The sequence below is a fragment of the Sphaeramia orbicularis genome, chromosome 17, assembly GCF_902148855.1.
Source record: "Sphaeramia orbicularis chromosome 17, fSphaOr1.1, whole genome shotgun sequence".
NCBI lineage: Eukaryota > Metazoa > Chordata > Actinopteri > Kurtiformes > Apogonidae > Sphaeramia > Sphaeramia orbicularis.
Genome location: NC_043973.1, coordinates 10,520,703 through 10,546,902, shown reverse-complemented (window position 1 = coordinate 10,546,902; position 26,200 = coordinate 10,520,703). Strand labels below are relative to the sequence as shown.

General features: G+C 35.8%; 1 protein-coding gene across 1 annotated transcript in view; it reads right to left on the bottom strand.

The window, feature by feature from the left end:
* Positions 1-26,200, bottom strand: part of LOC115437998 (retinal-specific phospholipid-transporting ATPase ABCA4-like) — a 115,624-nt gene that overhangs the window by 69,899 nt on the left and 19,525 nt on the right. Inside the window, 5 exon segments of the mRNA XM_030161425.1 lie at positions 6,909-7,114; positions 12,248-12,445; positions 12,760-12,876; positions 16,860-16,999; positions 18,978-19,215. Of these exon segments, the coding sequence (XP_030017285.1) occupies positions 6,909-7,114; positions 12,248-12,445; positions 12,760-12,876; positions 16,860-16,999; positions 18,978-19,215 (899 nt within the window).

The window sequence follows — 26,200 nt, the reverse complement described above, 5'->3', positions numbered from 1 at the left end:
TCTGAATGTAGACCATAGATCTGAATGTAGACTACGGATCTGAATGTAGACTATGGAACTGAATGTAGACTATGGAACTGAATGTAGACCATAGATCTGAATGTAGACTATGGATCTGAATGTAGACTATAGATCTGAATGTAGACCATGGATCTGAATGTAGACTATAGATCTGAATGTAGACCATGGATCTGAATGTAGACTATAGATCTGAATGTAGACTATGGAACTGAATGTAGACTATGGAACTGAATGTAGACCATAGATCTGAATATAGACTTTGGAACTGAATGAGACCATAGATCTGAATGTAGACTATGGATCTGAATGTAGACTATGGATCTGAATGTAGACCATAGATCTGAATGTAGACTACGGATCTGAATGTAGACTACGGATCTGAATGTAGACTATGGAACTGAATGTAGACTATGGATCTGAATGTAGACTATAGATCTGAATGTAGACCATAGATCTGAATATAGACTTTGGAACTGAATGTAGACTATACATCTGAATGTAGACTATAGATCTGAATGTAGACTATGGATCTGAATGTAGACTATAGATCTGAATGTAGACTATAGATCTGAATGTAGACTATTGATCTGAATGTAGACCATGGATCTGAATGTAGACCATGGATCTGAATGTAGACTATAGATCTGAATGTAGACTATACATCTGAATGTAGACTATACATCTGAATGTAGACTATAGATCTGAATGTAGACTATAGATCTGAATGTAGACCATGGATCTGAATGTAGACTACACATCTGAATGTAGACTATTGATCTGAATGTAGACTATTGATCTGAATGTAGACTATGGATCTGAATGTAGACTATTGATCTGAATGTAGACTATGGATCTGAATGTAGACTATAGATCTGAATGTAGACTATAGATCTGAATGTAGACTATAATGTCCGTCAGCTGCAATGATCTATACAGGGGGAGGTTTTCTATACTTCCTCTCCTTTTGCAAATAACAAACAGAATTTTATAAACTGGTTCCCACACAAAAGACGTAGAGTCTAGTATTCTCAACAGGAAGATAAAGACTTCACTGGAAGATTAAAAAAGTAACTCAAGAAATAGTAAAAAAAAAAAAAAAAAAAAAAAAAAGGAAAAGTTTGCTTTGGCTTTTCTCTTAAAAGTTTTTTTTTGCTTGATAGACACTAAAGATCCTTTACAATTCATATTCATAATTGTGTTTCATCTTTAAATGATCAGTGTGAAAAATCTATATGTGCTTGTGTGTGAAAATGGAGTCTGTTTTGTGGTGGGAGTGGGTAGTTTCTAAGCTGATCTCCTCATGCTGGAGTTCTTGAATGTCTTGTTTCTGCTCAACAGTGACTTTGGTAGCAACAGAGTAGTCAGTGTTTTCTTAGAAATGGAGTTGGCTAATGTCAGCAAATGACCAGCTGCTACAACACTGTTACTCCAACACAAATTCAATATAAGCACATAAGCACACACCACTCTGATATAGTGAACATTTGACCAAATATCCTCTGTGTACAAAGATGACACGCTGTAGGCTTCTTCACATGAGTCAGTTCACGTCATGTTTCCAAATTGGGTGTGATTCAGAAGGGTTGTGTGCATGGACCAAAGTAGATTAAGTCTGAATAAAATAATAATATACCACTATTACCATGTTTTTTTACAGAATAACAATGTTCAATCATAATTATCATTTGTTTTATTTATTTTTTTGCACATTTCTATGTCCTTCAGATAAGATTTGTGTTGCAAGATTTCGCAAAAGTCCATTAAAGACCATCTTCCTCTTATCTGTGTGTCTGAAAAATGCCATTATAATGTTGAAATGTGGCTTGAAAAATTGGTCATGTTTTTACTTGAGTAACTCAGTCAAAAGAATATGAGGAAAATCTGTCAATCACTTCTCACATTAAAATGAGTGAGACAGGATTTGCCACTTTCCTCCTAAAGGGGCGGGACATCTGAGTGACCATGAGACACTGAAACGAATGATCCCTCTCCAGTGAATCATCTTGTTCTTAAGCGTCCTTGGTTTAACAAACAGCCATCCACATTTACATGTGAATGATACAGTTTTATACTGTTTTGCAGACTCTGCTCAGCTAACAGTGGAGAACCTGCAACATTCCTTTCGCTTTCTCTAAGCTAATGAATCTGAACCCTTTAACCCATGAAACATTATTTCAATGATGCTGTGAATTTGTGTTTGTTTCAGTGCCATAAAAGTTGCTGTGAGTATGTGCTTGTGTTCCTTTTCTTCAGTGGTTTTTCTTTACCGTGTGATTTAGGGTCAAAACAAGGTGGAATAACAGAAAAGATAAAGAGAGAAATTAAAGTTTGACAGGTTTTTACTAAATAAGGCACTTAGAATGTACACCAGTAAGAGATTTAGGATGTTGGACATGAACTGTGAACTGGAACACACCTATAATTGTTTGTTTGAGTTGAGATATATATATATATATATATATATATATTTTTTTTTTTTTTTTTTTTTTTTTTTTTTTTCACTCATTTTCTTGAGTTTGGTTCATATTTGTTCATTAGTCAATGATGTCGATTGTTTTTACTATTTTTTGGATCATTTTCATTTTGTTTTTTGTGCAAATTTTCAGTCATATGTTGATTATTTTTGTTTAATTTCTTATATTTAGGAAAGATTATGATAAGTTAAAGTTAAGTAAGTTAATTTTGTTGATTGTTTTTTCCTTTTTGTTTTATATAATTTTATTCTTTTCATACCTGGTTGAACTCCCAAAAGCAGTTACACGGTCAAAACTCAGTAAAAACAATAAAAAATAAATAAATAAATAAATAAATAAAAGAAAATCAAGACAATACTACAAAAATCACTAAACAGGCTGCACTGAGCATGCTCAGCACAAGGTCTATTCTATCAGCAGGTTTTGAAATTTTGGTTGCACAGGTATTCAGGTTTCAACTATGCAAAGGCCAAGGTTAAGAAAGTAATAATAAAACTGCAAAAACGAGCTATACGTATTATCAATAAGGCTGATTATTATGCTCACACGGAGCCACTTTTTCTAAATTCTTATGTGATGAAATTTTATGATCTCTTTTATTATAAAAATAATGCAAATTATGTTCAGAGCAAAATCAAAAATGCTCCCTGACCCAATACAGAGGCTCTTTTCAATTCAGGACATTCCATATAATCTCAGAGATGTTTGCAAATTTACTGTACAAAAAGCTAAAAAAGGTATGAAAAGGAGATGTGTGTCCATTATTGGAGTTAAATTTTGGAATGATGCCAACATAAATTTAAAAACATGTAATTCTTTTTTGGTTTTTAAGAAAATGGTTTGTAAAGCTATTTTTGAAGCTTATAAATGCGATTAATTATCTGTCGTTGCTGTTTCTTTGGAGGTTGGTAGCCTAAAAAGTTGTAATATAGGATAGGCTTTGATAAGCAGTCTGCCTCTGCCTATACCTTTTCAGTCATTATTCAATACATTATTCAACACATGATTCTTGATTTTGTGATTCTGTGATTCTTTTTCTTTCTTTTGCCTGAAATGTCAATACTGTGTACAATATTTGGTGTTGTCATGACTGAATAAACTACTACTACTACTACTACTACTAAAAAAAAAAAGGTTAAGAAAGTAAAAAGAAAACAAATATCTTAAAGAGATCTAATTGAAATGTGTAGAAAATTCCACATAAAAAGTCTGAAGCTGCCTTTGTGTCTGCTACAAATTATAGGGATGTGATTTATAAGTATGTCACTGCCTCTACTTTCATGTTGCAGTTTTTCATTCTGCTCACTTGTCAAACTCCATCCAACAGCTTTCAATGCAAGCTTGGAAGGTCTGTCTTAAGTTTGTACTTTTTACGCTTCAACTAAAAATGAACACTTTACAACCAGTGGCAGCTGGTGAAATTATGTTTTGGTGGTGCAGTACGCAAGTCAGTTTTCGGACGCACTATAACCACATATCACCACTAGGATACGCCAAAGTACATGCATTACTATTTTAAAAATATTTATTTAAATTAAAATAAAACTACACAGTATGTGTTTTCAGTCATTTACTTTTATATGTATATTTCACCCGTCTATCCTTCAAACATGCACATTTTTCCATGTTAAAGTCAGACATGTCCCTGATAAGTGTCTTTTCCACTGATACGCCTTTAGACCAGGGGTGAAGGTAATACAGGTAGATCATATGACATCATAAAAAAGGTTACTCTATGAGCTAAATAACAACTTTGCTACCACCACTGCCAGGAATCAAACCCAGACCTTCCACATCAAAGCTGTTAGTGTTACCCACTGAGTCACCCAGTCACTAGAGCAGGTGTGGCCAACCCTGGTCCTGGAGAGACACTATCCTGCATGTTTCAGATGTATCCCTTTTCCGACACACCTGATTCAAATGATAAGCCTGTCATCAAGCTCTGCAGAAGACTGATGACTGATAACGACCGTCAGGTGTGCTGGAAGAGGGAAACCGGTGCATTTATCTAAAACATGCAGGATGGTGGCTCTCCAGGTCCAGGGTGAGCCAGCCCTGCACTAGTGGAAGTGACAGTAGTATTACCTACTGAGTTTTCTGCTGATGTATATTAACCCTTTCATGCACAGTGGTCACTACAGTGGACAGCTATTTTACAGCTGTTCTATTCATGGATTTTGTTGTTTTAGTTCCAGATCAGCCAACACAGTGGACACTCATGCATCATCCCATACACTGCAGTTCATATAATTACTGTAACTTTGCTGTTCTTCATAACCTTGATCTGCACTAACATGTTTGAGTGTAAATCAGTTGTTTGTTGTTGTTATTAGACTGTAAATAACAGTTTGTTTGTTTGTTTGTTTTTAAACAAAACGATGACAAAAAAAGCACTGGGTTTTTTATGGGTTAAACAAAAAGCTTTCTTTTTTTGTATATTATCTCCATGAAGTGAGTAATGACCAATATTAGAGTATGTTAAAATGTGAGAAAACATCAGATTAGCTGCATTAAAAATGTTTTTATGTCATAGTTTTCACACAGTAGATCAGTAAAGACGTTTCTTTGCTTCAAAGACTAAATGCATGGGGTCCAGCTGAATGGACATTTTTGCATCTCCATGAAAAATAGGTTACAAAAAATATCAATCGCATTGTTATTTTAATGCCTACAGGAATAAAAACACTCAGGAAAAAAAAAAATCTTTATTAAGGCTATCATAATTTGTGCATGAAAGGGTTAATATATAATGGACATATATCATTTTGTCTTGGTTATTTTAAAAGTAGTTCACAAGCTGAAAAAGTGCGTTCATTCCTGGTTTAGACGATCTTGTGACGTTGTACTTCTGAGGAAGGTCTTGATTCTTTTTGGGATGTGACGTTTATTCCTGCAGGCGGTGCTTGGGCTCTCCTATCTCTTGTATTGGAGGGGGTCTACTGCACATCAAGGTTATAATAGCTTTGGTTTTCTCATTATAGTTTAGTTTTATTTAGTTTTGACTTTTTTTTCTCTAATTCAGTTAGTTTTAATTAGTTTTTAGAGCAGGTTTGCTAGTTTTTATTAGTTTTCGTTAATTTCTAAATGCTTAGTTTTAGTTTAGTTTTAGTTTCTTTATATCTTTTATCTTCTTCACTGTCAAATTCAAATAAATCCCAGACAGGACTCTGTTGCTTTCTCCCAACTTTAGTCTACATGTCTCCAGGTAGAGTGGGGACCAGAAGACGACTAAACGACAAGTGACAAGAAGTGACGGACCGTTGAATATCATACGGTGCCACCAGCTAAAATTGCTTGAGGGAAACAAATCGATTTTATATCAATCCAACATTGACAAAGATGAAAACAAAGGGAATTTTATCCAGAATTTTTAGACGTTTTAGTTAGTTTTGTAAACACAAAATACAGTTTCAGTTAGTTATCGTTTTTTTCTTTTAATTATAGTTTTTATTTATTTCAGTTAACGAAAATGTTTTTACAATTCTAATTTTCATAATTTCGTTAGTTTTCGTTAATGATAATAACCTTGCTGCACATGCAACATTTATGACAGTCTATTATGGTAAAGGCACAAATTTTTGCCCCAAACAGGAAATACATCACTTGACTGCTCACTAAACGACCGAAAACATTTTTAAACTCCACTTGAATGCAGATTATACACAGTACTGACGAGCTGTATCATATATAGCTCGTTTATTTAAATATTTATGATTTTGTAAAATTATTTTAAGTGATTCCTGTCGTTTTCTTCTTCATCTGAAACAGGTGCCCTCTACTGTTGAGCCGCCACAGGTAAGAACCTTCTTGTGAATTAACCCTTTCATGCACGAATTATGAGAACCTTAATCAAGATTTTTTTCCCTGAGTGTTTTCATTTCTCTTTAAACATGAAAAAAACAATGTGATTGAAAAAATTCTTATAAACCCCCCCCCCAAAAAAAACTGATAAAATAAAAAAAAGTAAAAAAAAAAAAAAAAAGTGAAAAAAAAAAAAATTAATAATAATAACAATAATAATCAGCTGGACACCATGCGTTTAATTTTTGAAGCAACGAAACATGTATTTACTGATAAATTGTGTGAAAACTATGGGGGGGCTTGTGATTCTGGGGGTTTATGCTCAGGGGAGATCTACACAATGTTACCAATTCATGTCAGAAAAGATACGTAGTGTCTTAAAACTTTGATAAAGATATGTGTAAAAAAAAATAAATAAATAAATAATAATAATCCATGAATACACAAGAGAACAGCTGTAGAATAGCTGTCCACTGTAGTGTCCAGTATGCATGAAAGGGTTAAATCCATGACTAAAACCTGCTCATCATCAGCTTGTATCTATTTTAACTAAACATTTGTATGTCATATCTGGATTCGGCTCTTGACATCATAAACCCGGCCTCTACTGACCTGTCTTTGATCTTGTTGGTACGTTCCACCGCGTCGATGTCCATGCGGATTTTATACTTCACATGTGAGGGAACAGCAGTAGTCCAGGGATACATGTCGGTGAAGACCAAGCCGGCCCAGTACTTGTTCTCCTCTAGTAAGTACAGGGCCTGGTGGATCATCTGGGACTCATCTGTGTAGGCCACAAACTTATCCAGCTTGATGCACTATGAGCAGAGAACAGGAGAGAAGAGCAGCAGGTTACTGGTTTAGTTTTAGAAGAAACTGGGAAATGTGTTGCTTGAATCAGGTGTGCTCTTTCAGATAAGGTGATGCGGTGTGCGCTGTTTAGTAAAACATTCCTGTTGTTTAAAACGTTTCATCTGTGCCTCTGCGTAATTGTGAGTAATTTAATTAGGTATTGGATTAGGTCCAAATCTCATTTAGTCTAATTAGTCTAACTAGAAATAATCAACAACTTGAGTTGGGCATTAAACTTTAAGAGCTTCAATAGCTTTTAAATCCCAGTTGTCTTGTATATAGGAAAGAAAATCAAACCTTATAGAAACACATCTGACTTTCTTCATATTTTTATTTGATTTTTTTTTTTTTTTTTTTCAGATATTACTTGACCAATAACAATTTAGACTATTTTAGTATGACTGTGATCAGCAGTCAATTAATCATTTAAGTGCTATATTAGTGCATAGAAAGGGTTGTTTAGTAAAGATAATAGTTTACATAGTGTAGCGTGAATGTTTTCGGGCAGAATGAGGTATTGTGTACTGGCATAATACTCTGTACAGTGTTTCACAAAAACAGACACAAAAACAAACTTAACAAAGACAGAAGAAAAGAAAAGAAAAGAAAAGAAAAGAAAAGAAAAGAAAAGAAAAGAAAAGAAAAGAAAAGAAAAGAAAAGAAGAATGACTGCTTGTATTAACTAGTGCATTTATAATAACTTTGCAAAGTGAATTTAAAAAAACGCATCCAGGAGGACATGTGAAAGGGAAATCTTGTAGCAGACTTCACCGAGGAGCACAAACTTTTTGAGAGGAGAGTGTAAAGACACACCACAAGGAAATAATGCATGGTCATTGAATCAAATTACTTTTATCTGAAATATTCTGAGCTGTAACTTCAGCTGTTATAACTACTTTGTCCTGTTTGACAAACGGAGAACATTTATTGACTGATATGCAAAACATTCCATCTACAGTCCATTAGACTTTAACCCATAAAGAGCCAGTGCTACTTATGTGGCAGCTCCCAGATTTTTTTTTTTTTTTCCCTATATTTAACCTTTCTGAAGGGATTCATCACCATTTATTGTACTATTATTAATACATCTTCTGTGTTTTGCATTTTTGTAATGAAAAACTAGCATTTTTCTACAATAAATTTACTGATCATATAGATGTTCATAACAGCTCAGATTAAAATTGAGGGTTATTATATCAAAAAACAGAGAAAACTGAAGAAAAAGTGACTTGTGAAGTAAAATCTGTCACTAACTGAACATAAAACAAGAATCTCTAACCACTGTCACTGATCCAACTCCATGGGTTTTACTGGTGAATCAATGTTGTAGAACATGGCGGTGTCTCCACATTCACTATGGAGCCTCTGAATATCCAAATGGGTCATATCTGATGACCATGAAAAGATGACAAACTGTATTTTACAACAATTATTTACATGTATTGATAGGATTAGTGAATCAACAGGTATTAAACTGTTTCAATCAGGAGTTGGTTTTGGTCACTGGTGGATGTTTGGGTCTTTCTGGGTTAATGTGAAACTATTATGACTTAATAAAGATATGTATAATTTATCACATTTCAACATATTTAGTGGCATTCACACCATGACATTTCACTCCAATGAAATGTTCACATGTAAACATTAACATCAGTGAAGCATTTTATAAACTGCTCAACACATAAGTCAATAAACTGTATAACATAGACCTAGTTGTAGATTTATCTTAAAGCAGACATGTTAGATAGTACAGTATACGTTTATGAGTAAGTTTTGTTTTCAGTCTTCAGTGAAACTCAGATATTAATAACCATCCCTCTATACATTTTTGGTGACTGTGGGTAATTCTGTCACTTTGCTTTCATTGAAAACTGTGTCATTTTCACTGAAGTGATGTAGTGACATGAGAAAATCTGCAGCATCATAGACAAACACATGCATACATGAACACACAAGAAAGCACAACAGCACACGGCGTATCGTTAGCCTCATAGCATAATTACCTAAGTCATATTTTTGGCCAAATTGTGAAACCAGCATAACTTTATTCTCCTTACACTGCTGCTTCAGTTTATGCACATCACAATTTGGCCAAAAATATTACTTATGCAATTATGCTATGAGGTTAATGATATGTATACACACACTGTGGCTTTCTTGCTCTATATAAAAACACATCATTCCCCTGTGAACCTTACAAACATACACACACACGGCACTTATGCCCCGTCTCAGCTTCAATGTAAACCATGTCCAATGCCGCCATTCACTTTACTGTACAATACCCTGAGAACGCTCAAAGAAAGACGAGAGACCACTTCCCATTCATCTTTATGGGCCCATACATTAACAAGACAATAATGTTCCCTCAGCGATGGGCTGAGAAGAAAGAGCCTCACAGATACACATGTTCTATGGGATTTCAGTGTGAGAAACATAACCCTGACCAAGTGAGAGGATATAATACTCGCTGCAGCAGTTATCCTATGGCCCAATGCTAGCTGACAGCTATATCTAATTGGCTAAATCGCCGGGGTTTGTTTGTGGGGCTCTGAAGGTTCTTTGAGCTGAACTTGAAGACAAAGAACAGATTGAGATGCTTGCACTGATAGGGCTCCCTCCAACACCGCAACCCCTGCCCCTTTTTAAAGCAGACGAGAGAGGGAAGGCGTGAAGGACGGAGGGAATGTTCTGCCCCCTTTTAATTCTGCAAGCGCAAGGCTCTGTCAATGCCGGGGCCATACACTATAACAGCATTGAGCTCAAAGAGGTGGTGGTGGGGGTGACTCACTCCCATCTACTCTCCACTTTATCAATGGCTCCACAATGGAAACTGAGGAGGGGGCTGACAGCAGGCTTGTTCTCGCCACCTTTCAACCTACTGGACGGGAAAGAGGCTCTATAGCTGTGCTAAGTGGTCTTCTCTGTTTCAAAGGGGCCTGGCTGCAATCTCCAGGGAGCAGACCAGGAAGACTGATGCTCCTGTCTGGGGGACTAAGAGCCGGTCTGACAAAAAGCCTCAACACCTCGTCCTGGGAATGTGCACTGTTTGGCAAATAGAGACTGGCACAAAGTAGGAACAACACAAGACGCTGTAGACTACTGCTGATAAATAACAATATGAACATGTGCAATAAACACATCGCAAAGACTTCCTGAAATGTAATGAATAAGAAAATTCATTTTATTTACAGATGCCATGAATTCGCACTCAGCATGTGAAGATTTGACCAGTCAGATGGACGACTATTGACCTGTCTTCAAAAAAAGTGACGGTAATTTGGTGGCAACTGCAAGATTGGTTTATTTATTGTTTTGGGGAATAACTAGTTACATATGATAGAGTTAGGGTCAGGGTTAGTTTAATTCCAAAATTGTAAATTATTATAAAAAAATGTAACTCCATACAGACATTGAGTTTTGGATTTTTTATTATAGTTTAGTTTTATGTAGTTTTGACTTGTTTTTTTTCTAATTCAGTTAGTTTTCATTAGTTTTTAGAGCAGGTTTGCTAGTTTTTATTAGTTTTCGTTATTTTCAAAATACTTAGTTTTAGTTTAGTTTTAGTGTTAATTTTAGTTTTGTCATATCTTTTATCTTCTTCTCCGTCATATTCAAATAAATCCCAGACAGGACTCTGCTGCAAGAGATGGACCGTGAAGTGTCGTATGTCATATGCTAGCTAAAACTGCTAGAGCGAAATAAATCACTTTCGTATCAATACAACGAAAATGAAGGGAATTTTGTCCATCACTTTTATCTGTTTTAGTTAGTTTTGTAAGCACACAATACAGTTTTAGTTAGTTATCGTTTTTTTTCTTTTAATTATAGTTTTTATTTATTTCAGTTAACGAAAATGTTTTTACAATTCCAGTTTTCGTCATTTCGTCAGTTTTCGTTAACGATAATAACCTTGGTTCCAATAGCAGCACAATATCGAAAACACACACAAGAAATACCACAAGAAAATAGCAATACAATGATTACAGAAAAAAAAAAATTTTAAAAAAATTATCCAGACCCTTTGTCTGGGTAATGCATATGATAGAGCTAGGGTTAGTTTAATTGCAAAATCCTAATTTACTAAATAAATTGTTACTCCACATGGGTTCTGAGAGAAAATGCATGAAGAGATTACAATAACTATTTAGGTATTAGGTACCTGAATAGGTAAGAAAGTACAGTTTCTGTATAAAAAAAAGAAGGAAAAAAAAAAAGAGAAAAAATTAGAAAATATTGAAAATGTAGAAAATATTCAGCATCTTTTTGCCGTGCAGGAATGAGTCTTTTAGCAAACTCACTTCTGGGTGACACAGGTCAAATGGTGGACATGTATATAACACCACTCATGATAGGATGGCCTACAAGAATCTGTTTCTACTTCTACACCATAGAGATACACAGGGGTTGGACAAAATAATGGAAACACCTTCACCTCAAGATGATAATGCCCCAATCCATACAGCTAGAATTGTTAAAGAATGGCATGAGGAACATTCTAATGAAATTGAGCATCTCGTATGGCCGGCACAGTCCCCAGACCTCAACATTATTGAGCATTTATGGTCAGTTTTAGAGATTCAAGTAAGACGTCGATTTCCACCGCCATCGTCTCTAAAAGAGTTGGAGGGTATTCTAACTGAAGAATGGCTTAAAATTCCTTTGGAAACAATTCACAAGTTGTATGAATCAATACCTCGGAGAATTGGGGCTGTAACTGCCGCAAAAGGCGGACCTACACCATATTAAATTATATTTTGTTGATTTTTTAAGGTGTTTCCATTATTTTGTCCAACCCCTGTAGAACAAGTGGGCAGAGCCACAGTGACCTCATCCACTAGTGTTTGGACTACTGGTTCAAAGCCAGGAGGTTGTGTTTTGGCGGCCACCAGAAAAACGAAAATGGGTGAGGGAACGCTAAACGCTTGCTTACTCTGAGTTATTAGCATATCTTACCTACAGTGGAGCTAAATGAATAAATAAATAAACACAGGTCTTCTACTAGCTCTTAACTCTTATTCACAAAGGAATAATTTACAGATGAGACAACTCATAAAACAGTCAGAATTATTGTAGAAAAATGAAAGTATGTTTCTTACCTCTCCATAGTTGTTGAACATGCGTATGATCTGGTCGGTGAGGTTAAAAATGTTCCTCCAGTCAAACCTGACCATGCCCGCCTCCCTCTGCTCCTCTGGCCCATTGTACAGGAAGTTCAGAATGTATTTGGTGTTAAAGTCAGTGTCTTCCAAACTTTTGTCCATGAAATTCATCACAGTTGGGTTTTTCAGAGTGTCCTGCAGAGACAGAGGCAGAATAGTTACTATGTGTATCAAAAATGTAAAAATATAATTTAAAAAAAATCAATCAAAAACAAGAAAATATGTGATACAGTTTACAGGTATAGAGGATTTCTGTTATATACAACAAATCACACATTATGCATTTAATGTCAAACTTCAAACTGAATGAAAAAGTAAAATTCAGCTTTGTATCCATCGCTGTAATGCATGAGTGACATATATGAAGCATAAAGCAAAGACTGTTCAGCTTTGCAACATCCACATGTACATGTAAAACCATGTGCTAGTTGGTAAGAATGTGTCCGTACCCGGATCATGTTCATCTGGACACTGTTGTCGAAGAAAGCCCAGAGCTGAGGTCCCACCTCTTCCCAGGACTTGGCCATATGTTGGAGCCTCTCTAGCTGCTCAAATGTTGTATTGGCCTGAACACACATACAAATAAATGCATTCTTATGTTAAATTCACACAAAGAAAACCAGGTAGAGGTACAATCAGTGTACCTGAAATCCTGCAACTACTGGTACTAAGGTGCTTATAAACTGTTTATACAGCGTAACATTACTGTTTCCTTGATTGAAGTGATTATATTACTCATCAAATTTACCATAGTAGTGAACATCAAAAAATAAATAAATTGGTGCCCAATCTGCAAAAGGATTCCACAGCTTTTGTGGAATAAAACTAGTGAAAATAAGACAAGAATGTAGTTTGTGATTCACAAAGCAAACTTCAATGGGTAATTGTGCACTAGTGTCAGTTTCATTGATGTAAACAAAGTAACATTCATACATTGTGTACAAAATCCACCCTTTTCTATAAAATAAGCCATGATAAAAACATCTAATTCACCAAAAACAGAACCAATGCTACACACAGTTCAATTATTCTTCCATAAAACTACATAAACTCATCTCTGACTCACTGTCTCTCTCTGTATTTCTCTGTTTCTCTAAATCTTCAAATTTGGGAGATGTCAAAGACAATGATGACATGAAACATTAAGTCAGATATTGAAGAGATCAGAGTGAATGGTATCTCTGAATTTTTAATAAAGTGCTGATGGAGATTAGACTGTCGTATCATGAATACTTCAGTTTATTATCCCAGAGTGTGACAGTGGAAGAACACACACTATCAATAACTGTTAGATCCTGAGTGATCTGCTGTTAATGACGTTACAGCTGCGACACTGTGTGGATATATATATATATATATATATATATATATATATATATATATATATATATATACAGTACAGGCCAAAAGTTTGGACACACCTTCTCATTCTTCGCATTTTCTTTATTTTCATGACTATTTACATTGTAGATTCTCACTGAAGGCATCAAAACTATGAATGAACACATGTGGAATTATGTACTTAACAAAAAAGTGTGAAATAACTGAAAACATCTCTTATATTCTAGTTTCTTCAAAGTAGCCACCCTTAGCTCTGATGACTGCCTTGCACACCCTTGGCATTCTCTTGATGAGCATCAAGAGGTAGTCACCTGAAATGGTTTTCACTTCATAGCTGTGCCTTGTCAGGGTTACTTAGTGGAATTTCTTGCCTTATTGATGGGGTTGGGACCATCAGTTGTGTTGTGCAGAAGTCAGGTTGATGCACAGCTGACAGCCCTATTGGACAACTGTTAGAATACATATTATGGCGAGAACCAATCAGCTAAGTAAAGACAAACGAGTGGCCATCATTACTTTAAGAAATGAAAGTCAGTCAGTCTAGAAAATTTCAAAAACTTTGTATGTGTCCCCAAGTGCAGTCGCAAAAACCATCAAGCGCTCCAACGAAACTGGCTCACATGAGGACCGCCCCAGGAAAGGAAGACCAAGAGTCACCTCTGATGCTGAAGATAAGTTCATCTGAGTCACCAGCCTCAGAAATCGCAAATTAACAGCAGCTCAGATTAGAGACCAGATGAATACCACACAGAGCTCTAGCAGCAGACACATCTCTACAACAACTGTTAAGAGGAGACTGCGTGAATCAGGCCTTCATGGTCAAATAGCTGCTAGGAAACCACTGCTCAGGAGAGGCAACAAACAGAAGAGATTTATTTGGGCCAAGAAACCCAAGGAATGGACATTAGACCAGTGGAAATCTGTGCTTTGGTCTGATGAGTCCAAATTTGAGATCTTTGGATCCAACCGCCGTGTCTTTGTGCGACGCAGAAAAGGTGAACGGATGGATGCTACATGCCTGGTTCCCACCGTGAAGCATGGAGGGGGAGGTGTGATGGTGTGGGGGTGCTTTGCTGGTGACGCTGTTGGGGATTTATTCAAGATTGAAGGCAACCTGAATCAGCATGGCTACCACAGCCTCCTGAAGTGACATGCCATTCCATCCGGTTTGCGTTTAGTTGGACCATCATTTATGTTTCAACAGGACAATGACCCCAAACACACCTCCAGGCTGTGTGAGGGATATTTGACCAAGAAGGAGAGTGATGGAGTGCTGCGCCAGATGACCTGGCCTCCACAGTCACCGGACCTGAACCCAATCGAGATGGTTTGGGGTGAGCTGGACCGCAGAGTGAAGGCAAAAGGGCCAACAAGTGCTAAGCATCTCTGGGAACTTCTTCAAGACTGTTAGGAAACCATTTCAGGTGACTACCTCTTGAAGCTCATCAAGAGAATGCCAAGAGTGTGCAAAGCAGTCATCAGAGCTAAGGGTGGCTACTTTGAAGAAACTAGAATATAAGAGATGTTTTCAGTTATTTCACACTTTTTTGTTAAGTACATAATTCCACATGTGTTCATTCATAGTTTTGATGCCTTCAGTGAGAATCTACAATGTAAATAGTCATGAAAATAAAGAAAATGCAAAGAATGAGAAGGTGTGTCCAAACTTTTGGCCTGTACTGTATATATCTATATCTATATCTATATCTATATCTATATCTATATCTATCTATACATACATACATATATATATATATATATATATAATATATATATATATATATATATATATATATATATATATATATATATATATATATATATATATATATATATATAGACACACACACACACACTGTGTCTTTTGGAGTTCAGAGATGCTGTGACACAAAACCAGCTGTGGAACCAACATGATCTGTTCTAATGTTTCTGCAAAATCACAGATATATTCAGTGGTAAATAACATTTGAAGAGTGGAACACTGTTCATGGAGGTTTCAGACCGTGCCACAACTACATTAAAGTGAACCTGTACTGGTCATGCTTATGACATTACTTGTGCTTTGTGTATTACTTATAAGCAATTAATTACTTAAAGGTAAGTTGTTTGTGCAGTCGTAAGCTTTGCCATTGTCCTAGAGACGCGACCCAGCGCTGGCTGATAATGTGTCATCTTAGACTGGTGTCTGTGTATGGGGTCAGTGACCAGTCCATCACAGCCCAGATAATGGGAAAATACAATCAACTTGCATCACTACCGGTGCTGGAACAGTCCATGAAGGAGGCAACATGTCTCTGACCATGTCTGACCGACGGGGCAGTGACTTAGTACTGGGGCATACTTAACAACGGGCTAGAACGTAAGTTACCTGACCGATCCATTAGTATGACGATCTTTGAAATAGCGAGCAATGAAAATTCACTACAGGTACCCTTTAATAGCTGAAAGCTATTTCACCAGACATTTCGAGTAGGCTGTGTTATAGAAAGAGTCGTGCATGTGCATGTCTCTGCTCATTAAATACACACAATCTGTTTTTTTTTTTGTTTTTTTTGCAGTTTTCATTATGGACCATTTTGTTCACTGAAATACAGATAAACACCTAAAACACTGGAAACTCTGATGCAAAACAAAGGTAAATTGTACTCAGGTGCAAAACTATATGGGCATGTTTACATGTGCATGTGATTAGTGTGAAATGTTTCATGGATAGGTCCTTAAAACGGATCAGACTGCAGGTGCAAATGATGCAAAATTCTCTGGGCAATTAGCTCAGTCCAGTCTTTGTGGATCCAGTACTTACAGCACTTTTTTTTTTTCTGTTCTAGAAATGTATCAGGTCAAAGCATTTGTTGTTCCAGTGGTGTTTTCACTTAAATCAACATCTGTTTAGAGTCACAAATATGAAACATGATGCAATAAAAAGATTAGAAAACGTTCTATTTTCTTTTCGTTACTACACCTTAACATGGAATTTGTTAAACATTTCCCTCCTCTGTCCTTCCATGGATTACTGCCAGTCCCTCCACCTTCTTTGACTCAGTAATCAGCTTGTTTTCCTCAGAAGGGTGGGTGGAGGTTTGGCTACGTACAAAGATATACACAGGGTACTGAGAGAAATGTAGAGGGAGAGGAGAGAAGCAAGAAAAGCACAGAGAGAAAGCAGAGGAGAGAGGTGAGGGTCAGGGCCAGAGGTGGTCTCTCTTACACTCTTTAATATCTTGCGGACAGCGGGGGAGTCGGGGGTGTACAGGATCTTTCCCATCAGCAGGGGTTTGACTGAATTCCACACAATTTTTGTGACAGGGTTGGACTCCAGGGTCTCCATGAGGCCATTGCAGAACGGAGCTGTGGGTGGAAAAAATGTGAAGATGAGTGAGGAAAATGAAGACGAAGATGCATTCTGAAGCATCTTCTGCATTTATTTGAGTCAATAATATTGATGCAAGGTGCATAAACCTGTAGAGTTTTAACACTTTATATTAAGGTCCTGGTAATAACTGTTGTTTGAGCAGGTTTACTGTTAGATCTACAAGTCAAATGCCTCCAGAACAGAAGTAGTGAAATGATGTTTGAGTCATAAATAAAGAAAAATTAAGTCAAAAATGTTGGTTGGTTGTAGTTTCCAAGATACAGTCTTGGGTCAATATGTGAAATTCTGAAAATTAATGAGTGAATAGGTTTTACTCAAAAGCAATGTTTGTCTCAGATCAACTGCATCTACTTAAAACACTGTCTGTATATTTCAGTACACTCACTTTCCAGGTTCTTTCTACTGGAAGATTTATGATGTACATAGAGCAATATATATGTGCAATAACACTTTATGATATATACATTGAAAACATTTGTCATTTATTTTCCAATTCATCTCATTAAAGTAAGTAAATTTTTGCACATTTAATCTCTCAATCAGATCATTTCTTTAAAAAAAAAAATAAATAAATTGTAGACCTGTGTTATAAGACATTTATAAGCACCTGCAAGAGTTTATAGACAGTTGAAGAACATGAACAAGGTCCTTGTTTATATCATAAGAGCATTACAGTCATATTACTGTAAGAATTAATATGGAGTGGATTACTTGTAATAAAGCAACAAAAAGGGTTAATGATGATTTAACATTAATAATGACATAAAAGATAATAATTTTATTGCACTGTTAATGTCCTAAAGTACTGCTTATAAATTAACTATAACATATGAATCTATGATTCACACATAATGTTAATAATAAACATATAGGGCAGGGATGTCAAACATCGGGGGCCAAATCCAGACTGTGGGATGATTTTGTGAAATGCAAAAATTGCACTAAGTTATTAACAGTCATTTTAGTTCAGCTTCCACGTTCAGACTAATTCAATCTCAAGTGGGCTGGACCAGTGAAATATGATGATAATAACCTATAAAAATATGATCATAACCTATAAATAATGACAATTCGTGAATAGCCTGAACAAATATGAACAACCTGATCTGTCTTAAGAGAAGTAGGAGTAATTTTAACAATATTCTGCCTGTTACTAAATGTTTTATGTATTTGTAGATCCACTGGGATCTGTAAGTTGTAATGTACATGTGCAAATGATAAACTGAAGCATAATATTGTTAAAATTGCACTTTAAAAAAAAAAAAAAAAGAAATTTCAGTTTGTTATTCACATTATTTTAATTGTATTCTACTGTTTTTTCACTATAAAACATTGTGGAAAGTTGTCATTATTTATATATTATGTTATAATGTTACTGGTCCGACCCACTTCAGATCAAATTTGGCTAAATGTGGCTCTTGAACTAAAATGACTTTGACATCCCTCTTTATTACTTTAGTAAAGGTTAATAAATGATATAATATGTCAATTTGTTATACTTCTTAAACTTGCCGGCAACATTACAAAAAAGAAAATATTTAAAGACCGTAAACCTTCACAGAGGTTCACATGCCAACCTCAGCATGAAAAATTTATGGAAAGATTCCTCAGTTAAAATGTGACAAAAATTCTGACATATACTGTAATGATTTGGAGGAAATTTTGAACTTTTCAACGTCAATTTAAAAACAAAAAAAAAAAAATTCTTGCTTTAACATTCAACCTAGAATGGCCAAAATTTCAGCCAGTTTTTCAGCCAAATTTCCGCCACCAGTCATAAATAATACTGATTCTTACATTTCTGTTGCTGGGAACAATTGTAATGATTCCGTCTACTGGTATCATGAAACACATGAGTCTAACATAGGCAAAGAAAGAGACCAAAGGTTATTAGTACTGACAGTGAACTACACTGGGTGGAGGGCTTAAACAACACAGGACTTGTCCACTTACTGGCAGACTCATCGTAGACATAGTTGTGGTTCTTCGTGCCGTTGACTCCCAGAAACACCTTATAGTTGTTGTCTTCGTACCAGTTGAAGGACAGAACCCTGGAGCCTCCTCCCTCGGGGTAACCGCAGAAAAGGTTCGACACAGTGGACATGAGTTCAGTGAAGGTGGCAGGACCCCCGTCTCGGAACAGAGGGGTCAGGGCCTTCAGCAGCTCCTGGGAACTCTGTCTCTGCAACAGCTGTGTGAGACACATAGAAGACCAGGTTAGTTTAAGTGGTGCCTGGTGATATTCTTTTTTGGTGCATTTATTGGTATGCAAGTCGGTTTTCAGATGCACTATAACCACATATCACCTGTAGGATACGCCAAAGCACATGCACCACTATTTTAAAACATTCATCTAATTTAAAGTACATCGAGGAGGTGACGGACAGACGGATGTTGGCAAAGCTGACATCCATCTTGGATAACCCCTCCCACCCCCTGCACCACACTGTAGAGGCCCTGAGCAGCTCCTTCAGCACCAGACTTTTACACCCCCTGTGCAAGAAGGAGCGCTTCTGCAGGTCATTCCTCCCCACAGACATCAAACTATACAACAGTTCACAGTAACCCCACCCCCCCACCCCCATATCACAGCATGTACATGTGGAACCACAATGTAAATAATATAGATATGTAAATACCATTTAAATTTAAAATTTAAAAAATGTTTAATTCTAAATTCTCTGTATTATTTATATTAGAGCTGCAACCGATTAATCGACTCAAAGTGATACAAAAAAATCATTCAACCACAATTCTCCTGAATCAAAGCTTTGTTTCCTTCATTTCTCTGCTGTTAAACATTGGTTCCACTGTTGTGTTTCACACGGACGCTTATTGTGACGCAAAAAGTAGCTTCAGTTCAGGAAAACTGTAATAGAATATCTCCCTTCAATCAATTCGAATCGATTAATCGAATCGGGAATTTTTGCATTGGTTTCAAGCACCTAGTTGATTAATCGGTTGCGGCTCTATTTTATATTATATATTTATTTATATAAATACCAAACCTCATTTTCCTTTATATTTCACTCTCACCCGCATTTTTTTTCTACCTGTTTTTTGCAAGTGTGAGTTGTATGTTGCTGCAGTCAACTTTGAAATTTAAAACATCTTATCTTAAATCAGCCTTTGGGCTAAAGGACAATGTTATTACCACTTTTTGCCAGGATTTGATCCCCAGTCTCCCTCATTGTAGGCCACAGAGTTACTCTCTGAGCTATTCAGCCACATGTGACATGTATGTATATCAGTAGTATTAACAACTGAGCTGTTTGCTGATGTAATGATTTCTTCTTTTCAGGATCTGATGTTTACTCCTGTGAGTGGTCCTTAAGGCTCTCCTATCTCTTATATTGGAGGGGGTCTAAGTCGTATGCGCCATTTATAACGAGACTCTATTATGGTAAATGGAGAGCCTTGGGCGCAGATTTTTGAGCCCTAAACAGGAAACACATCACCTGACTGCTCACTAAACAACAGAAAACATTTTTAAACTCCACTTGAATGCAAATTATACACAGTACTCACGGACTGTATCATGTATAGCTCGTTTATTTAAATATACATGTCTTTGTTAAAATTATTTTATGTGATTCCTATCTTCTTCTTCTTCATGTGAGACAGGTGTGGTGGCACCCTAGTGCCCCCTATTGTCAAGCCACCACCGTTTAGATTTTATCAGTGGAATCGGTAACTTTCATATAAATATTCATTTTCCATAACAGCTTATAACTTATTTCTTTCGACACTCAATTATTTTTGTCCTGTTTGAGAAGGAAATGCATGTTAACCAAAAGCAGTGATGATCAGAAAATGTCTAGTGATATTTTGACCTCTAATAGGTCCGCTATTAGAAGCAGAATCAGAATATTTTATTAATACTGGGGGGACAGCAGGAAAGAAAATATCAGAACAACAAAAAGGGATAGATAGATAGATAGATAGATAGATAGATAGATAGATAGATAGATAGATAGATAGATAGATAGATAGATAGATAGATAGATAGATAGATAGATAGATAGATAGATAGATAGATAGATAGATAGATAGATAGATAGATAGATAGATAGATAGAGAGAGAGAGAGAGAGAGAGAGAGAGAGAGAGAGAGAGATTATACCACATATAAATATTAAAACACTCTATTAAGACACGATTAGAACAACAATTTATACAATATGTACTAGACAATATATTATCAATATGATAATTAAAGAAATACGCATAAATAAATGTGCAAAAATATTGTTGTGTTTTTAAAAATCATGTGGTTATCATGAGGAATTATACATTCTGATGGCCACAGGAATAATTTCCTGATATGTGTGACTGAAGCAATTTATGAGCCCACTCCAATTTTCCAGGCCCCACTCGCACCCACTGGAATGAAAGGAAGAGGGACAGTCACAAACCGTCTCACTAAACTGAGACTGGATTTTTGCTGCAGGAGCAATATGAAGAATAAAGGACAAAAACAAAAGACCGGTGGAGAGAGTACGCTAAGACGGATGAAAACTGCCAAATACTCATTAGTATTAAAAAGCTTAAAAGTGAATATACACTTTTTCAACCTTATTAGTTGTTACTTTCTTAAAATAAATGCTCTTAATGACACTTTTTTCATATTTCATTTAGTAAACCAGTGGTGTAATGTTTCCCAGAGCTGAAAAAAACATAAAACCATGATCTTCAACACCTGAATATATGCTTCTGTACATATTTTAATCTATTTAAAATGATGTTTTTGTCTGGAGGTCAAAATACGACAGAACATATAACAACATTGAGTTTTGTGAAATATGTTTCTGAAATATTTTCTTAGATGTTGCACTTTTTAAAACTTTTGTTTTGACCAATGTTGCATTTTCTGACATGTCCTCTTTTCTGAATTTGTGTGTTTTATGAAATTTCGCTGTGTACTCTAAAATTCTCCTGTGTAGGGTAGAGACATGGGGTCAAACCAGGGACATGTTCAGCACTTTTTACTTATTGCTGTTGTTTTTTGGAAACTGCTGAACACTTTGTAGATATAAACATGAAAAATATTGTTTTTTTTACAAGGACACTGAGATAATATAGCAGCGCTCTCATCAGGTCAGGATAGATGGGTGTGATTACGGAGAAGTACTGAAAGACCGCTGATGCAGTAAGTAAAACACCTCATTTCATTAACCTTGAATTATATGTGTGTGTGCGTGTGTGTGTGTGTGTGTGTGTGTGTGTTTCTTCCCTTGTGAACAGTGTTGTTGTCTGTCATTCGTTGCTGCTGTAATAAAACTGTGGCCTCCATCACTTTAGATAAAACCATGAAGTGCATTTCCAACACGAATGAATAATTGGGTTTGAGCTGTTTGACCTTTCATCATTTCTACACAGAAAGAAGAAATATTTATGTTCTTCAGCTCATTCGTGCTGTGTAAATTTCATGGCATAAACAATCACTGGAAAACAATAGTTTGAAAGATAAGCAAACTTGACAGGGATAGTCGGAGGGTGGACTAAATATCCTCCTATTGATAGAACCAAAATAGCCTCATCCAAGCGCCTTTCTCCTTGGTGTATATCATTTCCTTTTGAAAAAAAAAAGAGGAGGAGGTTGCAAATAATTCAACACTGAGGATTTATGTTTTACTTTTGTTTGCTTTGGGTTTCACTGAGTAACATTTTTAGAGACATGTTGTGAGACAGTTCTTCAGTCCCCCTCAGTTTCACATGTAGTCTGTCCTGTAACACTGACAACACACTGGTTTAACCCATGAAGACCCACGGCTATTTCTGTGGCAATAACAAAAATTATTTTTTTCTCTCCATTTAACCTTTCTTAACCTCCTGAGACCCAGGAAATGTCGGCAAAGTACAAGCTTTTTTTTTTTTTTTTTTTTTTAAATTAAGTAAGTGCCTATATTGGAAACATCATGATGCAACAGTTTTTTCAGATGCAGTTTTTAAAATTTTTATGGAATGTCCTTTGTGGTGGACAGTTTTCTTTTCTTTTTTTTTCTTTTTTTTTTTGTATAAAGTTGTGAAACTCTTGTCTACAAATGTGGACAGAAAACCCATAGGAGGAGGTTAAGTGTTTTATCACCATTTATTGTAATAGCATCCTCTGCATTTTGCATTTTTTAAAGTGAAAATCAAGTATTTTTCTATATTTAATTACTAATCACATAGATCAGTGGTTTCTAATTAATTTTACTTCAGGGTCCACATTCAGCCCAATATGATCTGAACAGTAAAAAAAGTAAAATTACATTATGAAAATCTAGAAACTATCCTTTAAAAATGTGAATAACATGAACAACCTGAAATCTTTTAAGAAAAATAAGTGTATTTTTAACATAATTCTGCTTCAGTTTATCAGATCACATTTCAGGTTGTTCGTATCATTCAGGTTATTTATATTTTTTGTGAAAGGATAGTTTGTAAATGCAATCATCTTCATGTAATTTTATTATATTTACACTGAAACAAAGAGAAAACTGTGGAGTTATTTATAGGTTATGATAGTATTTTACTGGTCTGATCCTCTTTAGATCATATTGGTCTGTATGTGGAACCTGAACTAAAAGGATTTTGACATCTTTGATTGTTAATATATTTAGTATAATTTTTGCTCTTCACAAATTCATCCTGCCGGATTGGACCCTTTGGTTTTAACATGTGGGTATGTTTGACACCTGTGATGTAGATGTTCATAAAAGCTAAAAGTAAAATTGAGGGTTATTATCAAAAACAAAGAAAACTGAAGAAAAAGTGTCTTTTTCAGGAAAGATATAAAAACAAGTGTCTCCATCCACTGTCATTAATCCACCTCCATGGGTTTTACTGGTGAATCAATGTTGTAGAAGATGACGGTGTTTCCATGGTAACTACGGAGCCTCTGAACGTCCAAAAGGATCATATCTGATGACCATGAAAAGATAACAAACGGTATTTTACACCAGTTATTTACATGTATTGATAGGATTAGTGGATCAACATGTATTAAATATTTCAGATCAGTAGATGGTTTTGGTTGCCTGCGGCTGTTTGGGTCTTTATGGGTTAATATGACTGTGACTCACTGCTCATCTATGTGCAGGTTTCAGAGCAATCTCTGACGTGTGAAAATGCACATGCGCGTACACACACTTTAACACACCCCTGATTTCTTTTCGCTCTCACTCCCTTTTCCTCCCTTTTCTTCTTATTTATTATTTCACGCACACACACTAAACTAAAAGGAAGGAGATGTGGGTAATGAGAGCTTTTGGCTCGCCTTTCTGTCACCACAGTGATGCAGAATGTCCCACCCACCAAATATGTCACCTCTAAGGAATGCCTCTCTCTCTCTCACCCTGGCTAAGGTGATGATGGGATACAACCCCCCTGAGACGCAAAGTGAACGTGCAGAAACACACAACACAAACCCCGTCATCACTTCTGTTTCTGGCTGTGTGTGTTTATGTACAGATAAATGTGTCTCCAAAGGCATTTTCAGTTATAAATACATCTTTGTATGCATTGTGAAGTCAACTGTATACTCTTAACCAGACTGTGTATTAAACCCACTACTCACCCACTAATGCATGGATGGCTGAAGCCTTGATTTTTGACATTGCTGTCTTGTTTTGTCGTCATATTGGATGTCACTGAAAAAACTGCTATATTAGAGGTCACCAAGTCATTTCAGCTACTTGATAAATGTTGTGTTCAAAAACAGTAATTAGTGCTATGTGGTTTAATTTGCAGACTACTTGACAAACTAATGTTTAATGGTATCATTACCTGATAAAGGTAAATGATATTAAGAGACCTGGTACTGTAATCACTTCATTAAAACCACTACAGATACAGTAAAGCTTTCGGTCAGCTGTGTCAGTAGAAAAAATGCTTTATTCAATAAAAAGAAGTTCTGCAAGTCCAACACAGCAGCAAAGCTAGATGTCATCTATAAAGAGAAGAACTGTTTTTTTTGTTATTGTTTTGTTTTGTTTTTTTGGGAGGGGGGGTTGCTAAAAGTTGACCATAGCTTATATTAAACAGTGTATGAAGTCTGTGTTTCATCAGTTTGTAAACTTCTGTTCTGAAGCCTTTTTTTTTAAAAACAGTCACATTGAACACACACATTGAATAAAATGGTGGAGCTCACCTGCTTAACCTCCTCAGACCCAGCTATGGCTTTTCTATCCACATTTGTGGACAAGAGTTTCACAACTTTATACAAAAAAAAAAAAAGAAAAGAAAACTGTCCACCACAAAGGACATTCCATAAAAAATTTAAAAACTGCATCTGAAAAAACTGTTGCATCTTGATGTTTCCAATATAGGCACTTATTTAATAAAAAAACAAAAAAGCTTGTACTTTGCTGACATTTCCTGGGTCTCAGGAGGAAAAGGGTCAGTGTGAGCTAATGCTGAAAGCGATCTTACTGACTTGGTAACTTTATCAAGCACCCTGTAACAAAGTCATTCAACACTGGTTCTCACTGGTTTTAACAGACAACATCATATCACTCCTATCCTTGCATCCCTTCACTGGCTCCCTGTGTGTTTTAGAATTGATTTTAAGATTTTACTGATCACTTTTAAAGCCCGAATGGGTCTGGCCCCAAGTTATATAAAAGAAATGCTAGTTGACTACGAGCCAGCACGCAGCCTTAGATCCTCGGGCAGAGGGCTCCTGGCTGTTCCAAAGTCAAGGCTTAAATCAAAAGGTGACCGGGCATTTTCCATCAGGGCCCCTCGACTTTGGAACGGCCTGCCCGAGGAGATAAGGCTTGTGGAATCAGTAACATCTTTTAAATCACTTCTTAAAACACATTTTTTTAGACTTGCTTTTATGTGATGTCTGTCCCTTTTTAACTTTTAATTTTAATTTTAATTTTTAAATTTGATCCTGTTTGATTATTAATTTGTTCATACATCTCTCTAATTGTGTTGCTTCTGTTTTTTTCTGTGTTTTTACTTGCTTTGTGTATCCTGCTGTTGTGCCCTCTGTCAAAGCACTTTGTAAACTTTGTTTTTAAAGGTGCCATACAAATAAAGTTATTATTATTATTATTATTATTATTATTATTATTATTATTATTATTATTATTATTATTATTATTATTATTATTATTACTATTATTATTAACAGTTTTGCTTGTGTAACCTTTTCACCACAACTAGCAGTCAGTCAAAGCACATAAG